General features: G+C 41.0%; 1 protein-coding gene across 3 annotated transcripts in view; it reads left to right on the forward strand.

The window, feature by feature from the left end:
• MCC (MCC regulator of Wnt signaling pathway) overlaps positions 1–18,183 on the forward strand; it is a 195,024-nt gene that overhangs the window by 168,696 nt on the left and 8,145 nt on the right. For all 3 annotated transcript variants that reach the window (XM_085042557.1, XM_085042558.1, XM_085042559.1), the window contains 3 exons: positions 3,887–4,121; positions 10,659–10,865; positions 11,797–11,894. In XM_085042557.1, coding sequence (XP_084898683.1) covers positions 3,887–4,121; positions 10,659–10,865; positions 11,797–11,894 — 540 coding nt within the window. The remainder of the gene's footprint in view (positions 1–3,886; positions 4,122–10,658; positions 10,866–11,796; positions 11,895–18,183) is intronic.

The raw sequence follows: 18,183 nt of genomic DNA on the forward strand, positions 1-18,183 counted from the left end.
CCATCTTGGGCTTTGACATTTCAGATGGGATTCTGAATGTCAAATCACTGAACACGTTACTGAGAGTAAATGCTTGGTGAGCCACTAGTGACAAGTGGTTAAAGACTGTAAAAAGCAGCAACTGAAATGAAAATAAATGAAATGCAATGAAAGAGCATCTAAATTCATTTGACTGGCAGCAGCACCACAATAATGTTGCCAATTCAGTTTTTGAAAATAGAAATTGCTTTGCAATGTAGTTGGAAGTCATAATTATTTTAAATGGGCGGAAGCTAAGTATAGAACATATGCTGCCAAGAAGTTTGACTGATTGCACCTTGGGAAGGAAACAAAAGAGAAGAAGCCCAGTTGTAACACTGACTGAAAATGGTGCATTTTATTCCCTGCTGTGCTAGTATGCCCAACCTGACATCTGGGTTTATGGGGGAAGAGATCTGGTCCCTCACATGCAAAGGCAATTCTTGTCAGTATTATGCAGTGTCACAAAACATCTGAACTCAGTCAATTTTCAGAATATATCTGTCGTCAGAACCATCTCAGGCTTCAGATAAGTTGGTGACAGACAAGATTATCTTGGCTGAGGCATGCAAATAAGTTATTTAGAAACATCCAGAGAGATATCTCAGTGTTATCTATGTTGCTGGACTGAAGCAGTCTCAAAAGGAAGCAGAGCAGTTTACCAAAGGCTCTAATTTTAGCTGTTGTTTGTCTTTTGCCTGGATGGGTAATTTTTCAGTTTCTCAGGGAGTTACTTCGTCCTGGCATTGTGCTGTGTCAGATCTCAAGCCACAAAGTTCAGCTACGAAGTAGCTGTTTGGGGCTTGTATAGTGCTGATCAAGTGCATTCTTTAAAGCATTAGGTTGTGTGCAGGTATTCTAACAAGTTTGTGGATTCAGTTCTGACAGTGTTAATCTCAGTTCTACTGACTGTATTATCTGCATCACTGAATTGCGGATTTATATATTTATTTGCTTGATTTTTAACAGATAAAAAGATGCTCTTACAGGGTTTTATGGACAAATTTTTGTAGTGTACAGAAACTACTCACAGAGAAGCACTGCTGAAAGCCTCCTTTATGTCTATCCACTGCATTTTATGCACACACACATACGCCTGCAAATAAGACTGCACATCATCCTGTACCAGCCCACATATTCTCCACAAATTGTATATGAAAATTAATTTGACATCACCCAGGCATGACATCATTGTGAAAGACTCAAGGGATGAAGCAAGTGTGAAGAACATTTCTCTTTGCTTGTTCTGATACAGCGTCAGTGAGAATGAGCAGATTGATGTTGTATTCCCTCCAGCTGTGATGAAACTGTGATCCTTTCTCTGTCCTTATCTAAACACTTGAGAAATGAGAAACTGCACATCTTTTGCAATAGTTTCCTGTGGCTTTTGGGTGGATGCATTATAACATAAATGTTTTCCTTTGTCCTGATTGCTGTTCAGAAGGAAGAGCAATATCACAAATTCGGGATGAAGTGCTCACCAGCTGTCATCTCTTAAAGAGAGCAGCAGTGGACCAGCATTGTGGCTGTGCAGAGCTGTTTGGTGGGGCTTTTCGGGCAACACACCCTGGTGGAGTTGCTGTGGGAGATCAGAAACACTGCAGTGTTGTTTCTGTTCCTTCTACCCCAGCTGCTTCCAGTCTTCTGGGTGGGGATGTGCTGCTAAATGCATTGGGAAGAGGGAAGGTTCTTGTCTTTTTGTGTGCTGGCTGAGACACAAGTTCCTTGCTGAGCTCCCCTCAACTTAAAAAAACCAAACAAACCAAAAAAAAAATAGAAGAAGAAGAAGAGCAGCTTGCTAGCAGTTCACCAGAGGAGCCAGCTCAGCTGCAGACAGGCAGGCAGGCGGCCAGGACTGAAGTAAAAGTAGCCTCAGTATCACTGGCAACAGCCCAGACTGCCTTCCTCAGTTTGGACTGCACTCCCCTAAAATATATGTGCATAGCTGTGGGTCTTTAAGGGCCAAATTTGTGAATATGTATGGAGTATGAGGTCCGGCTCAACATAACAATAAACTTTCAGCCTTTTTTTGCTCAGGTTTCATTTGCAGCAGGAGGGCTGAGTTTTCTTTCCTTTGCAAGCAAAAACTGAGATGATGTCTTTGTGCCCCAAGATTTGAAGACTTTAAAAGCTATCCTTCCTTCAATGACAGCTGTTTTACATTTAATCCAGAAAAGCTCTGCAGTTGCAGTCTTTGGGTGAGAGGAAAGTTGCAACATGACTTCAGAAATAAGTATTTTTCACATTGTCTGTCCTCATTATTTTTGTATCAATGTCTACTTCTGTGAGATACCTTTAGGCTCAGTAAAGCAAGATTTTTAAAGTGTTTCAAGATTTTCTAATCAAGAAACACTATGAACAGAAATTTGTTTCAGCCTTAAAGGGTTTCTATGTATATAGGTACTGGGTATTCTTAAGCTTCAATGCGGATAGAAATGGATGGAAACAAAAGCAAAGAGCAATTTACAGTTGTGTGGACTATGGCAGGCAGAAGGGAATAAAGTAAAATTAACACAGAACTGTAGTAAAGAGCTGTAATGCGATATTTCATGAGGGGGAAGGATTTTGAGAAATCTTCACAGACCTGCCAATTCTCTGTCTTCTCCAAGGCTGTGCTTGGAATTTATGGGAAGGTGCAGAATTATTTGAAGCACTTGAAAATCAATGTAGCTTTAGCTGAAGTAGAACCAAAGGAAAAACGGAGTCTATCTTGGTAGGCTTCCCCTTTTGCACATGCATAATATTTTAGGACATCATCCTGGCTCTCACAACATCTAGCGGGTGGGGCTTCTTTTTCTTAGTACAAAAATGTTGAACAGCAGTGCAATTTGATACAAAAAGTGATTTATTCCCCTGCTGATAACTGAGATCATCTAGCATTCCAGACAGGCACAGTTAATGGATGACTTATCCCTCACCCAGGAGCTGATTATAGGACCTCAGGAGACAGCAGGCAGCTTTGAGTGAGGCTATAGAAACAACATGACATTTTATTTTCCTTTTAGTGTTATTGCAACTATATTCAGCCCTGGAATGCTACAGCTGTGTCAGTATGGGCCCCCTGCAGCCCTGGCATGCATGGAAGTGGGTAGGCAGCACTCAGCCACTGTTGCTCTAAAGTCATTATTAACCCTTTCTGCAATTTCTGTGTAAACACTTGTGGAGCAGAGTAATGGGCCCTCATTTGTTCAGAAGATCCACGAAATTTTTATTACAGCTTTTTGTTAGAATTCCTGCTACTCTGTGGGTTAGTTTTAAACCATTCCAGCCCTGAAGGAATGTCAGTATGCTGAGGAGAACACCTTCATGTGAACTGAAAGATGCTATCTCCTGGCATCTGCCACTGGAATTTTGCTCAGGTTAATTCCTAAAAGAAGCCATTAAAATATCTTAGGCGGTATCTTAGGTATGGTCATCAGCAGAGATAAATCAAGTCTGGGTTGATTCTTCTTTTTTAGCAGATGCTTCTTCTCAAAGAAGATGAAGACTCGGTGTCTGAGCAGCTTACTGTTCTAGGTTATTGCTAAGAAGTCTTAAGTAGCTTTTTTTTCCTTTTTAATTAAAAACCCCCTTTTTTCAGAAGGCACCATATCCGAAACAGTATTTCAGTTACACATCACTAAATATCTGGCTTTGCAGAGAAGTTGTCACATGATTCAATTTTCTCATGCAGCTTAGAGAATTAATTTCTTTTCTGAATTTGTCACACTCTACATTGCAATGTCCAGTCCATGGTACGTCTGTGTCCTTTCTATGAACTTTTAAGTAAAGCTGAGATGCATTGATGAAGTATTGGTAGGGTGTCTGAGGTAAAAATTAAGATTTTGTTCCAAATGTATTTTTTTTATACCATTCTTTCTCTTTCCAGCACTACCAGCTCAACCGCAAGCAGTTGTGACACAGAATTTACGAAGGAGGATGAGCAGCGGCTGAAGGATTACATCCAGCAGCTGAAAAATGACAGGGCAGCAGTGAAACTGACAATGCTGGAGCTGGAAAGCATCCACATTGATCCCCTTAGTTATGACGTTAAGCCACGTGGAGACAGCCAGAGGCTAGACCTGGAAAATGCAGTCCTGATGCAGGAACTCATGGCAATGAAGGTATTTTATTCATAACCTAGATGGTAGCTGCTCTGCTGGCAATGCCCCTGTGCTACAAAACATGCTCAGTCACACACATGGGAGGCTTTGATAGTGGTCACTGAGTAATAAAGGATAACTTTGTTGAAACACATAATCTGGACTGAAAATCTAGTAGTCAGAAAGTGACAGAAGGCAGTGCGTTAACAGTGATGAGCTATGTGTGTTTTGAATTAGGCAAAGACTTCATCTGTGTGTCTAAACTTGGAATGCTCTTCTTGACAAACCAGATGCTCTCTCAAAGAGATAGGGCAGCTGAGATGCTCTAGGGTGACCAAAAACAATGATTCAGCACTTCCCAAGAGACAGTTCATTACTTTCGAGCTTGCAAATATGCATCATGAATATTTGTGAACTGAAGCAGAACAAATTCAGCTCCTTTTAATATTGGTGGGGGAGGAGGAATGGTCTGTCAGATGTCGTCCCTAATGCTGTCTGGCAGTTGGTCACAAGGCCTGAGCTGTTCTAGGCACTGTGATTGCAATCTGCAGCTCAGTCCAGAGACTGAGCAAAGAGTAGGGTGTGTAATGACTTGCATTAACAGTGTTTTGGAGAAAACCCTGGTTTATCTGTCCAGCTCTAAAGATGTGACCTAGAAAAGCTAGTCTGTACAGACCAGGTTTAGTGTGTAGATAATTTTAAATCTGTCTTCCGTATTGATTTTGAGAGGTGAACTAAAACACAGGAATATATCAAAGGCAATACGAGTGTATGTCTGCATTCAGAATTTGCCTGGTTTTGGTTCAGTTTAAGTAAGTTTAATTTCAGCATTTTAGCAAGTGCTAGTTTAGCCAATTAATTGCAGACATGTCAGGTGGTGGTATTGAGTGGGACAGCAAATCCTAATAGTTTCATAAGCTTCCAAAGTTACAGATTTTTATTCAGATACGCTGCTTCTGGCTAACTGGTAGCCTGGTGGTGATAATTATGTTCTTAGTGGTGCTACTTTTCCATGACGACAGATACCGTTTTACAATAATGCCTTCGTTATTTGCAGTTCAGAAAGGATTGCTTGCTACCAGTCAGAAGATTTAAAGTTATGTTAGTTGTTTGAATATATTGTGGCCAACAGCAATACATTCCCCACAACAAAAGCATGCAAGAAGTACTGGAAGACATTTGCAGATCATTAGATGTGTGTTTCAGATATCACACTTCCTGCTCCTTTTTTTTTGCGTCCAGATCTTTCCTGAAATCTCTTGTATGCTATTCTTACCTCTGTTTTTAAATTTTAACTTATTTTAGTTTATTTTCATAATTTTATTTTAATTTAAAGGTAAGGACAAACTGCAAAGTTGCATCCCTTGCGAGTAGTACCCTTGCCTTCTCTCAGTGGCAGAAACACTAGCATTTGCTTATCATAATTTCTGGTACACTCTTGAATTCTTTTGTCTGCACAACCGTCATCTGACTTGTTTTTGACACACAGCATCCATTTGGCTGGGCTTGGCACATTGGATTTTCACTGCCCCAGTTGCCTCTGGAAGAAGAAAATGTTCTTCTTGATTGGGTTGTGTGTAGTGCATACAGAATAGACACACATCTTGCATGGGTGGCTGAAGTTACCTTCAGCCCTTTGCAGTACAGAAAAACTGACAGTACTGTTATTCGTTGTAATTTCTTGTACTTTGCTGGGGTTCGCGACTGCAGGAAAACCTTATGCTTCTGAAAGAGATGTAGTGAAAACTCAGATTTGTCCAGTGTGTTACTTACCAGTTTCCATGGTTGTTGGCTTAGGTCTGCATTCAACCTCCTCATCTGTTTGTCAGGCTAGAACAGAGTTGAACCTGTTCAGAGTCCTGAACATAAGGTCAGGACTCATGTTGGCTGAGTAAATTTTTTTGTATCAATTATTTGAAACATGTACCTTACACAGAATAGCCTGTGCATCAGCCCCCTTCTGAGACAAATGAAGAATTTAAGTTTCCTTATGGTATTTTATTTAATTTGAAGCAGATGGACTGCAGAAGACTTCATTGTTTAGCATTTTTAATTCATTCCCTCCTTTCCACATTCTTAGCAGGGATGATACAGCTGGACCAAGCTGCTCAACGATTTCCTGCATTGCTGGGTCTTACAATCTCCTGCTGTCTTCCTAAACTTGGATCTGTACTGGAATCTCATCTTTTGGTACCTTCCATTTCTGATTGTCAGTAAAAACTGATCACTATGCCAATTACAAAATTTACTCCTTTACACCAGTAGTTCTTCATTATTAGTTAGAAACACGGTTTGAGGGTGGTTTCTATGCTACCCTGTTTATTTATTTTTTTACTGATCCAGAGCATAAGACATAGTTGTCTGCCAGTACTCCTGTAAAATTCAATTCTTTGCTTCAAGCAATAATTAACCATGTTTCCAAATACGTTCTCATCCGTGGTTTGTCATCATTCAGTGGTCTTGCTTTGAGGTCAGTCGTTGTCATGCCCCAGTTAGCAAGGAGATTACTTCTGATGGGTGTAAATAATTCTTGGTTAAACCTTTCTGCATTTCAAAGGACTTAATCTAGATAAGAAATCTCATCTTTCTACACAGATAATTCCTCCTCTTTTGTGTACAGGTGTTGATAATGTTGCTCATTATGTGCTTTGAAACTACAGCCTCTCGGTGGAAAATGTTAAGAATTCCATTGTCCACCTTTCTTACAGCACTTCATGCTCTTACAGATTATATAGTGAAATACAGTGAACTAGAGCATGACATTTATCTGCTCTGATGTTTGTTTTAATTCTGAAGGCTGGTATGTCCCACCTTGGGCACTGTGGGCCTCCTGGAGTCACAACTTCTCATGACTTTTAGAACATTTTGCTACATTAGAATCCTTGTTTTATTTTTCTGACATGACCAAATCCAATATAAATTTTGATTTTGAAAATTCCATGGTGTTTCTGGTTATTTTGAATCAGGAGTGTTAATTTTCGTTCAAGTTTTTGCCCAAATTCAGAATTACAGTATAACTGCAAGTCATAATATCCCTTGATATTCAATTAATTCGTCCCAGAATAACTGCTGGATTTGATATTTGAAGCTTGTGAATTTGCATGGATTGTCTAAGACTTCTGCAATCCCCTAAAAGAGGGACCACTTGCTGCCTTCAGGGTTTCGTTCAGTAAATGCCACTCATGCTCACACTCTGAAGATCCAGGTGTGTTAAACTGCAAAATGCATCACAGCAACCTGTAGCTGGAAGAACAGGGAAATAGCAAATATACAAAAGGTGACACTGTCATTTCAATTAAATTTAGATGCTATCCTTAGAAAACATATTTTCATAGAAAAAGTTGCTGCAGATGTGAAGAGTAACTCTTTAAGTAAACCTGAGCTACTTGAATTTTCCCACGAGATGTGACTGCTGCCACTCTGCCTCACACTTTGTATGTGTCCATACAGCAATCCTCAACTCTGGTTTTAATTTTTAAATATCTTCAATCTTTCCATTCCCTTGAAGCACGGAATTGACTCCACAACTCAGATAGTTATGAAGTAGGTATGTGTTTATTCCAGCTGGGGTGCATGGGGGGTAGCCCCTCCAAAGACATGCACACCCTCAGCAGCACTTCACTGAGTTTATATTAGGTTACAGATTACATATGCATAAAGTTAGACAAAGCTGCTATATATATTCATCATCTATCCCCGCTTCGTATTATAATGAGTTCAAAGTTCATTTAAATACGCTCGCGCAAGTGCAGTGTCTTCAAATTAATTGTGGGGAAGGGTCTCGATGATTAATTATGACAGTTCCCTCTTCTTCATCACGATGAACTGTTCACCCTGTTCCCTTGCGCATGCTCCCTTGGTCCTTGGTCCTAGTCCAAGCCTGAGAACCGAGCCATACCAGTCCTGGGGTCCAAGGGCAGGATGCTCGGTTAGACTTGGTGGTTTCTCTCAATTACTTGGCTCTCCTCTCTTATCCTCCCCAGTACCAAGTAGGCACATATTCATTAAGAAAATAATAAACGAATCGCAGCTGGCATATCTTAGTAAATCATTATACAATCTCTGGCTCTCTGAATCAGCCTAAAAAATATTATTATTACTATTATCCAGCTTCTAGCTCTTTTACATTAGTAATTTCTATTTTACCCTAAATCACCCTCCTGTTCCTTCCCTGGGAACCTCCGTAACACCCTGGCTGGCAGCTTTTTAACTTATCCCCTGCTTTGGTTTTGCTTCTTTACTTCCAAGTCACGTTGTTTTGACATGAGAAGACTAACATATGGGAAGTGCATGATACATCTTCTGGGACAGGGTGCAAACTGCTGAATTCATATATGATGATCTAAGTTTACTGTCTTTATAAACAAAGGAGTTAAACATAGATCTTCAAATTTATTTCGAGCTTGTATATGTTAAATAAGTTAAAATAAAATTATGAAAATAAAATACGTTAAAATTTTTACATTATGAGAAAAACTAGTTCCACAGATTCATTGTTGTAGTGGATAAATTCACCTTTTTATTTTAGGAAATAAATGTCCCTTATTTCTGGGCTGAGTTTGCCTAGCTTCAGCTTCCAGCCAGGAAAGATCTTGTCATGACCATCCCACATAAACAGCCAAAAGTATCTTTTATTCATCTAAGTGCCAAAATACTCTGTTCAAATTACTTCTCAGCCTTGACTAAGAAGGCTAAGTAGATTAATGGCTTTAGAAGTAGAGGCTTAAGAAGTTAAATGCATACACTTAAGTATATCAGACCATCCAGTTCAACTTCTATAATGAAATTTCCCTATCGTTATTTATCATTATTATTTACATTTTTTTTACCTTTGACAAAGGCAATTAATGGTAACTTTGCCTAACAGCTAAATTTATGTTAACCACATTGAATGGAACTGGTTGTGCTTCTAACCTTCAGTTCACAACAAGCAGATGAATAAATGAATGACTTTAAAGCTCGTACAAACCTTTCCAAGTCCCTCGGGGTTTTTAAGATACGGATTTTATTTTTGCATGGTTGGTGATTCTGAATAAGCCAGTGATTACCTGTGATGGTTGTAACTCTGATACACCTGTGTGCACTACTTACACTTAATCCAGACAGCACATTTTTGGTAGGAGCATAAATTCCCTTCTACAGAAAAAATTAGTCTAAATATGTGTCAAGATTTGGTTTTGTATAACCTTTGTTAATAATGGCTGTAATATGAAAAGCATTATTTTTGAATGATAAGTCAACTCTGTTATTTTTGTGATTAGAATTTTTTTGTTAAAAAAAAATAGTGGCTTGTTCCTATGCTGGCCACACAACAAGAAACTTCTGTCTTTCAGAGGTGTTTACACAGTGAACAAGTTTGTAATACAGAAAATGTCTGCATGAGCTCAATATTCACCCATGAGGTGACCTAGGGCAAGGCAAGCTGAACAGTGGGAACATGATCCTAGACTGGGAGTTTCTTGGTTTGGCAGTCTTTTGTTTGTTTAGTGGTGGTTTTAAGCACACAATGTAAATTACGTCTTAGTACTATCTCTTTAAAAGTTTTGTGCATACAGGGTTTTTCTGGATATAGAAAATAACTGGGCATTTTGTACAAGAAACTTCCCTGAAGTGTTGTTAATCACAAAGAGCCTTCTGGTGCAGGAATAACCCATCATTTGCTTTCCATGGGAGTCTGCGAGTATGTGCTGAAAGAAGGGTCATTTGCAGTCATGCTCTGCTCTTAAACTTGGGCCCAGCCACTGTCAGACAGAAGTTAAAACAGAGGTCTGTCCCCAAAGAGCAGACATTGTGTTACCATAAGTTACAGCCCTGTCAGAAGCATCAGAGCAGCAGTTTTGCACACAAGAAGCTCTCAGAATTGAGCTTCTTTCTGTGAAATACCAGTGTCCATCTTCTGTGGATCATATTTAGGGAAGAATATAAGTGAGTGCATTTTTCTGTCAAATTCAAGTTGTCAAATCATACTTGGGATTCTGGCCATCTAGAGGAGGGAAATTATAAATGGACATCTGAGAGTGCCATACTCAGTTGCCCTTTTTGACTAACTCATTCTACCATGGAGGATGGTATTACAATGCAGGAATCTGTGACCTGTGTGTGCTGTCCTGGTCTCTCAATCCCCTCCCATTGTAATGAGATAAATTCTTACATATCAATAAGAAACTGAAATCTGGCTTTTAGAGAGTTTTTTGACAAAGTCATACATTTCTGCTTTTAAGACAATGGTCTCTGAAGGGCAAGAGTAGAACCATAGAAGTTTCAACAGCTGTGACAATTCTCTCAGATCTCCAATAGTCCAATTCTAATTTTGCTTCTGAGCTTATTTCTGAAGATGATAAAGGGGTGGCACAGCTCATTGTACTCAGACTGGAGATACTCAGGTCTTTTGACAAATACGCAGTGGGATTATAAAAAGTGATCTAGGTGTTCATAGTGTTCTCAATGAAAAGAACACCCAGGTTATAGGAATGGATGAAAATCTCGTTTAACCTCATCTTCCTTTAGGTGCCTAGTCCCAAGAAGCAGCATGCTGATTATACAATGTTTCTTCAACAGGAGGAGATGGCGGAGCTCAAGGCCCAGCTTTACCTGCTGGAGAAGGAGAAGAAGGCATTGGAATTGAAGCTGAGCACTCGAGAGGCTCAGGAGCAGGCCTACCTTGTCCATATTGAGCACTTGAAGTCTGAAGTGGAAGAACAAAAAGAGCAGAGAATGAGGTCTCTCAGCTCAACCAGCAGCGGAAGCAGAGACAAACTGGGCAAGGTAGGGAGTCAAGCTGTTTCCAAAGTTGTAAACTTGATTAATTAAACCCTTCCCCATCCGTATCAGCATGTTCATTCTCCTCTTTTGTTTATATGTAGATCTTCGCTCTCTTCCCCAATTGTTTGGTGATTCCTTCAGTGCTGTGACTTGAGAGGACTTTGCAGTGTTAAGCCTGGACTAAAATGAGGGTATTTTGAGGAGTACCACAAGGCCAGTCTTGCCAAACATTCAAGTTGCTGTGGTTGAACATGTGTTTTGCCTGTTGCCACTCACTGCAAGCACTGGAAGGGAGTCTAAGCAAAATGGCATTCTCCCCTAAACACAAAATATGAAAAAACTTGGTCTCACTTGGAAGCATTTAGAGCATTGTAATTACAATCTCTTTCTCCGAATCAGATTATAATAATTTGAGAAGGAAGACTTTTCTCACCCTTAGTGTAATGCAAAATAAACAGATTTCTGCATTTGCAGTAATAATTTTCATTAAGAAATAAATACCCCAGAAAACATTAATTCATCTTACTTTAGTGCTGTGTCCCCAGAAAACTTCAATAATGTGTTTGAAAACAAAATCCAGAGCCATGTCTTTCTGACTTGTTTCTGGCAATACAGCATCTGAATTTTTTGATCCCAGTGCTTCTTTGTGTCAAGTGTCGTGTCAGAAGAAATATAAGGAAGGCACCAGCAGTTTTGCACACTGTAGCAGAATTTTGCAAATCGGTGGTCTAGAAAACATTTATAGAGGGATTTGTGAAATATTAATGTGTTTAGTCCATTCCTTGTTATGTTGACACACTGCCATGTTGCTGTAGCTTTGTATTGTTTATTCCACCTTCATTTTAAAAGTAGCTGTGAACTAAGAGGTTTTCAGAATTTTCCTGGTTCAGATTGTCAGTAACTTCTATTCAGGTGGCTTTTCCTCCTTTGTCAGGAATGCAGTGATGGCACAGCAGCACCACTAACACTTGCTGAGCTGAGACCATACGACGAGAGTGAACTGACTGCTGAGCTGACAAATGCACTCCGGAGGTAAGCACAGCTTCCCTCACCAGAGACTGATTTGTCCTTTTTTGTCCAGGGAAAGGTTTTTTTCTGAGCCTTCATTTTAACCTTTAAGTGGTTGCAAGAGTGATCACAAGTTTGTCCTTCTAATGTTCCACTCTCTTTTGCTGTTGTTCTTCAGCTGATGAGTCTTCACATGATGCTCAACTCCATTCTCCTTGAGGTTCTCTAAAGTTCAGTTGAATTTCAGAAATAAAAGAAACCCTCAAAATGGCATTAATGACCACATTCAGGCAGGAGTATAAGACACACCTTTCCTCTGTGTGTAAAGAAAGCCTGTAGTGAAGACAGGATTTGAAGTGTGATCTTTGGTTAAGGCTGGCCGCAGGTTAGAACTTGGTTAGGAGTTACAGGAGTGGGAATTGCAGGCATTTTGATGACTCAGATGCTCCATTTGCCTCCTGAGTATGTAAATGGAGCCACAGTTCAACTACAGATGACTTTGTGTGAGGCATTAGCTTTCCAGTGGGTGAGAAAATTGATGTCTTGACAAATGGCTTTTGTCAACAGCCAGGTTTTAAGCCTAAGCTTTCATTACAGTTATACATTAACTAGATACTTGTTTGTGCAGCAGTTTTTCCTGCACTAGCTATATGGTAAACTTCATGACAAAGAAATTCACAGTTTTGATAATGGTTTCAGCACTTGTTCCACCTTTTCTGAGAAATTGAATAAAAGTCTAATATCTAACCTGGTTCTTATATTTAGAACCTGTTCAAAATGCTGCTAAGAATTTTGGCTGGGAAGAGTGTGTTTTGCATTACTGGTGTTTGCACCCTCTTTGATGGTGGAATGTCCTTTGAGGCAGCTGTGGTGTTCCATTCCTGAGGTGCTTTTTTCATAGGTGCAATGTGTGGTGTGCCTAGGGACACTTAAGCCTGAAAGGCATTACGTAAAAATGTCGGATCATTACCATGGCAGAATCAATACATCTCATACTCTTGGCTTAGTAGTCTGGCAGTTGCTGAGTACTTAGTTCGCATAATGCAGGAAACAAAATTCTGTGGGTAAAGTAATCAAAACTGTCATTCATGTGTGGGTGGATAAAACCCATCAACAATGGAATTTACATAAACATTGCAGAGAGCCATTGGCTTCCCCCATATCCCCCACACCACAGCCCTGATGTGAGCTGCTCCACCAGCATTTTCTCCCTTCACTCAAGCTGCTGCTTCTTCCTGCTCTTGTTATTTGCTCCAGGATTTTGAGAAGATGCCAGTGACCTTACTTAGCAGAGGTTTTAGTATAGTCATGAAATGTGGTTTGCTGACAACACAGAGAAAACAACTTCGCTTTATCTACTAGGCCTTAAGTTGATTAACATGGATTTCCAGCCAAGGGCCTCGCAAATACAGTTTGTCAGGCAGAAATGGGGAAGAAAAATAATCGGATTAAACTGTACATAAATTGTGAAGGCTCTCTGTTTAATGGAAATACGACTGTACTAAATGTGATTGCTGCTGCCAGTGGGGCTCAAGCACAGTTCCTGCAACCTGTGTGGACAGGGTATTTTTCTCCCTAATCAGTGTGCCAGCCAAATCAGGCTGAATGCTTAGCCCTCCTTGCTCTAAAGTCTTGTCTCTGCAAGTCAGTTGAAGGCCTGTCTAGCACAGGGAGAAACCTTACTGCAACCTCTTTAGGCACAGCTATGCTAAAAAATACCAGCGGTCCCTAACTGCTGTTCTGGATAAATGGGCCCTCAAATACCACAATTTATACCATCACAAATCCACAAGAGTTCTAAAAATTATCAAAGTCCTTTTTCTTCTGCAAGTGTATCCTACTCACCCTCCAAAGACATAAGGACCAGAATACAAAATCAAAAGTATTTGTCCCTGTAGCTTTGTTTGCTGAGGGATGGGGGGGAGAAATACAAAACAAGTGCCTATGATGTTCTCTGGTCTAGAGGCAGTATTTAAATGCCAGTGTTTAGGAGTGTTAGAGGGCTGCTTACAATTTGTGCATGAGTTCAGCAGTTGGTTCTACCTGTTGTTTCTCCAGGCAGTAGACACTGATGCAGGGAACAACAGCTGCCAACAGGGGCAAAAACCCATTTGCTTCTGTTTGTCAGAGCGTGTGATATCAATCAGCAGCCCTGCTTCCTGTCCCCTCCTCATCCTGTCATTACAGAGACTAAAGCTCTTGCTGTTCCCCCCTCTACTACTTTCCCATTCTGTCCTTCTGTTGCTGTTAAATTGTAAGGTTCTTCTCAGTTAATTGAAACATAGTGAAACACAAATAAAACAGAAGGGCGTAGTTACGATTTCGGTTTTGGTGTAGTTTGGGAGCATTTATTTGCTCATAGTCTGCTAATGGCCATGCAGCAGAAGAGTCTCATCCAGAGAGCCAGGCTGGCTTCACTCTGCAGATGTGGATTCTTTTTTTGTAAAACTGGAATCCAGCCATATGTTGTGAAGTTTTTGTTGGTAGTGCCCATCAGCAGAAGTTAAGGCAGGAGCAGTTCTTCATCTATTGTGTCATAACATATTTGTTCTAGAACAACTCAGGATTTCTTGTAGTAGTGCTCAGTGTTAAAATCCCTATTCCCAGCTTTTCACACACATCACTTCTGTTTTCCATGGTCACTATGCTAACTAGGAGAAATGTCAATTAGCTGCAAGTCCTATGCTGGTAAAGTTACATGTAGGTTAACTAATTTCTGTTACTGCAGGCTAAGCTCACTACTTTAGAGACACATCCTGTTTCAGCCAAATGTAAACACTTTCTGCCAGAATCCTTAACAGGTTTTTTTTTTCCATCTCTCTTTTCTTGATGGAATGATGAAGTGCTTTAATGGACATGAAGCCTCTTCTTTCTTGACTTTGACACATCCATAAATAAGCTTCTTGGCAGGAAATACCTTATTCTTGTGAGGGCAGAAATGTATTCTCAGCAGCCTCGTGACGTGGTTGACACCTTGATGATCGTGCCAGAGGCCAGTTTTATAAGACAGGATCTGATTGAATACCCCAGAATTAGACACGTGACACAGTCTCTGAGGGAAAACCTGATAACAGTCTCTTCTTGCTAGTTTGTTCTGCTCTGCTGGGGCAGGGCAGGGAGCACTGTACATGACTTATGTGAGTTTGTAACTCAGTAGGCATATAACAGGTTATACATTAGTGTAGGTAAATGCATTAGAGGTGGCAGAAGGGAGGTTGTAGGAACTCCATCCTGCTTTAGAAGGGTGACGGTAATGGTGATGGCACCGATCTTTCCTTCTGCTAAGTTCTTCCATTCTGTAAAAAATGGCGAAGCTGGCAATACTGAAACTTCTCCCTCTCCCTCGGCCTTGCTACAAATGCTTTGATTATTGAGGTCCTCCTGCAGTCTCTTTTTGTGCTCCCAGTTGCTGATAGCTTTTCTGTCTGTGTAGGTTGTATTTTGTTTGTATATTTAGAGAATAATTTATAAATCATTAAAATACTTGGCCAGGAAGGATCTAGCAATACTAGGCAAGGACCATGGCAGGCAAAACACTTCATAACTACACTGACTGTACAGACCTTGGCTGCATCATCATTTGGCACAAAATTATGATCCTTGATGGCTGTGCAGAGTTACATGAATCATGTCAGTCTAGACATGTTTCAGTATCTCGGTCACAAAATGGTGACTTTCCATCTGGCAACACAACAAAGGAGCTTTATATTTACCATGCCTGATTACTTGTAAACTGAGAGAGAACGTAGTGAGTGATGCTGCTAATTGTGAAGTCGCAGTGGAGAGAGGAAATGAGTAGTAATCAGTAGGACTGGCAAACAACTCTTTCTCTGTGAACAAAAAGTCCATTTTGCACAGAGCTGTGGTCCTGTCTCTCTGGAAGTGGAAGCTGCATGTATTTCTAGCAGAACATAAAAAATGCATCCTATTGCCATAACTTCCATGTGTCTATTGAAACATAGCAATGGTTGTTGCAGTCTCAGGTTCTTATCTCTGTCTGAGGACCACAAATATGTTTTGTGCCAGACTTCTTTGCAGAGAGCAAACACTTCAATAGAAAGCTGTGCCAAGTCGTGGCAGTGACTATTTCCTGACACAATGTCCGTGAGAGAGAAATCAAGCTCCTTCCTTTATTTTAAATTTCCGTAAACTTCATGGATGGTATCTTAGCTTGGCATGTTTTCATGATAGCAGCAGTCAGTAAAAGCATCATTGAAATTCAGGCCTATCCTGATCTATTTCCATTTCTAAGACTGTCTTAGAAATGGAAATAGAAATGCCTAGAACACATCATACTGTAATAATTCCAAATTAAAATTGCTCTTTACACTTTTACCGATTCATGAAAGCCTCTTTTTGTTTGACAAGACACTGGGTGAAGATGTAGTGGGTAAAAGTGGGGGGAGGGAGGCAGGGGTTTGTGTTTTGGACCTACTGATGCATCCTCAGCTGCTTTCTGTCAGTGTTTGCTTATTTCTGTTCTCCAATTATCACCTCAATTAAATGAGGAGATAAGCAACTTTGAGGCATTTATAAGCCAGACAGTAGTATGGATTGCAGTCATTGCAAATTTCAGAGACATCTCTTTTTTGTGACTGCAATATCCTGCTGTGGTTTCCCCATGGCTGCTTGGGGGCATTCAGGAGGCATGGCCTCTTTCTGGAAATCCCTTTCTAGAGTCCCACCGGGAGAAACCATCTCACAAGAAGAGAAGTGATTCATGGTGATATCAGGGACAGATTCTTTAGCAGCACCTTGAGTAGCTGTTTTTGCCTTATGCCTCACAGACAACCATAATTTGTCTTTTTCTCAATTTCTGACATGAAGTAGTTCTTACCACCACCATGTGGTCATCTGAACTGATGAGCTGCTGTGCTCTGGGATATAATCGTCACAGGGAGCTCCAAATAGTTCCAGGTCTGGAGAGCTTCCAGGCTGGGCTGGCAAAGCTGGGTGGGAGGTTTGAGCAGTGAGTGTGGCAGGCGTGCTGCTGCCTCGCTCCAGGGCTGTTCTCCCTTTTTGCTGCCAGTAAGTTGCTTCCAGGACCACACCTGGCCTATATCCCCACTGCAGGTGGTGTAACACATGCCTGTGGTACTGTCTGGTTTTTGAGATCTGTTCTGAACATCTTGATAATCAGCAAAAAAGGCAGTACAGTATTCCACACCAGCAAAGGGGTTTTTAAAGCACCTTCCATCACCTCTGCAATCAGGAAAGGCCTCCTGTGCACAGCACGGGTGGTGCTTCAGCGAGTAAGCCAGGAAGACATGGCTTTTGAAGAGGATGACTCTCTTGGCGTTTGTGTAGTGTTGCTTTGTTACCTCTTTAAAACATTTATTGTACTCTGGTTGTTTTCCTTAGCAGGCCAAGCCAGACCAGTGAGGCAAGCATGCATTCGAATTAGCTTGGGGATTCTGCATGCCAGCCTGATGTAAGATGTTAGTCTAAACTGCTGATGAAAAGAGAATTTTTTTGCATTCCTTTTAAATATCCAGCTGTTATCTCCTGACAGGAGTGGAGTCAAATGCCTAGGAAAAACAATCATGTGTCACCCTGTTCGACTGGAAAAGTCAGAGAGGGGAGTGAAGGATGGTGCCAGGGTCACTGCAATGGGAGGGTATTAGGGAAGGGAGTAGGAATGGAGTGTGGGAGTGTGGGAAGGTGTGTGCCTTGCCTTCAAAGCACGGCCCTGCAGATTGGTAGGGACTGTGCAGGAGGTGCCTTCCTTCCCTCCCTCCCTCCCCTTGCCCACCCCCAGCAGCCTGAAGCTGGTGTGTCAGGGCTTTGTATCTGCAGAGATCAGGGGCTGAGCTGAACCAGGTTGTCCCACTCCTCCGGGGAGCCAAGATTTGAAGGGATCTGCCTGTAACTGGCAGTTCTCCCTGATGGGTAAGAGGATGTGCCCTAGGGATTGCAAGACTCCTCTGGCTGACTGTGGGAAAGTTTCTCACCTCTTCATTTGGAAAGAGCTCATTGTTCCTCTTTAGCTTCAGATTTGGCAAGAGCTGTGGTGCTCTTGACCCTAGGGCAGAGAGATGGTAGCTGGTGCTTTCACAAGAAGGGGAATTAGCTGGGTACACACCAAGTCAGAGGCAGAAAAATCAATTTTCTGTGCGCCAGAGAAGAGCAGCTTCCTGTTTGCAACAACAGGGAATTTTCAATGAAATCAGCAAGAGCAGGAAAATCTGGGATGAATTCTAGTACATGAAACCTGAACATGTCTGGAAAAACCCAAACAGGAGGGGAAATATAAGGTGCTCATGACCTTGATTGCATTATGTGTGCCAGACATGGTTGTCACTGTGTGGAGGCC

This window comes from Lichenostomus cassidix, chromosome Z, assembly GCF_008360975.1.
Source record: "Lichenostomus cassidix isolate B80296 chromosome Z, HeHo_3.0, whole genome shotgun sequence".
In the NCBI taxonomy this organism is placed as follows: Eukaryota; Metazoa; Chordata; class Aves; order Passeriformes; family Meliphagidae; genus Lichenostomus; species Lichenostomus cassidix.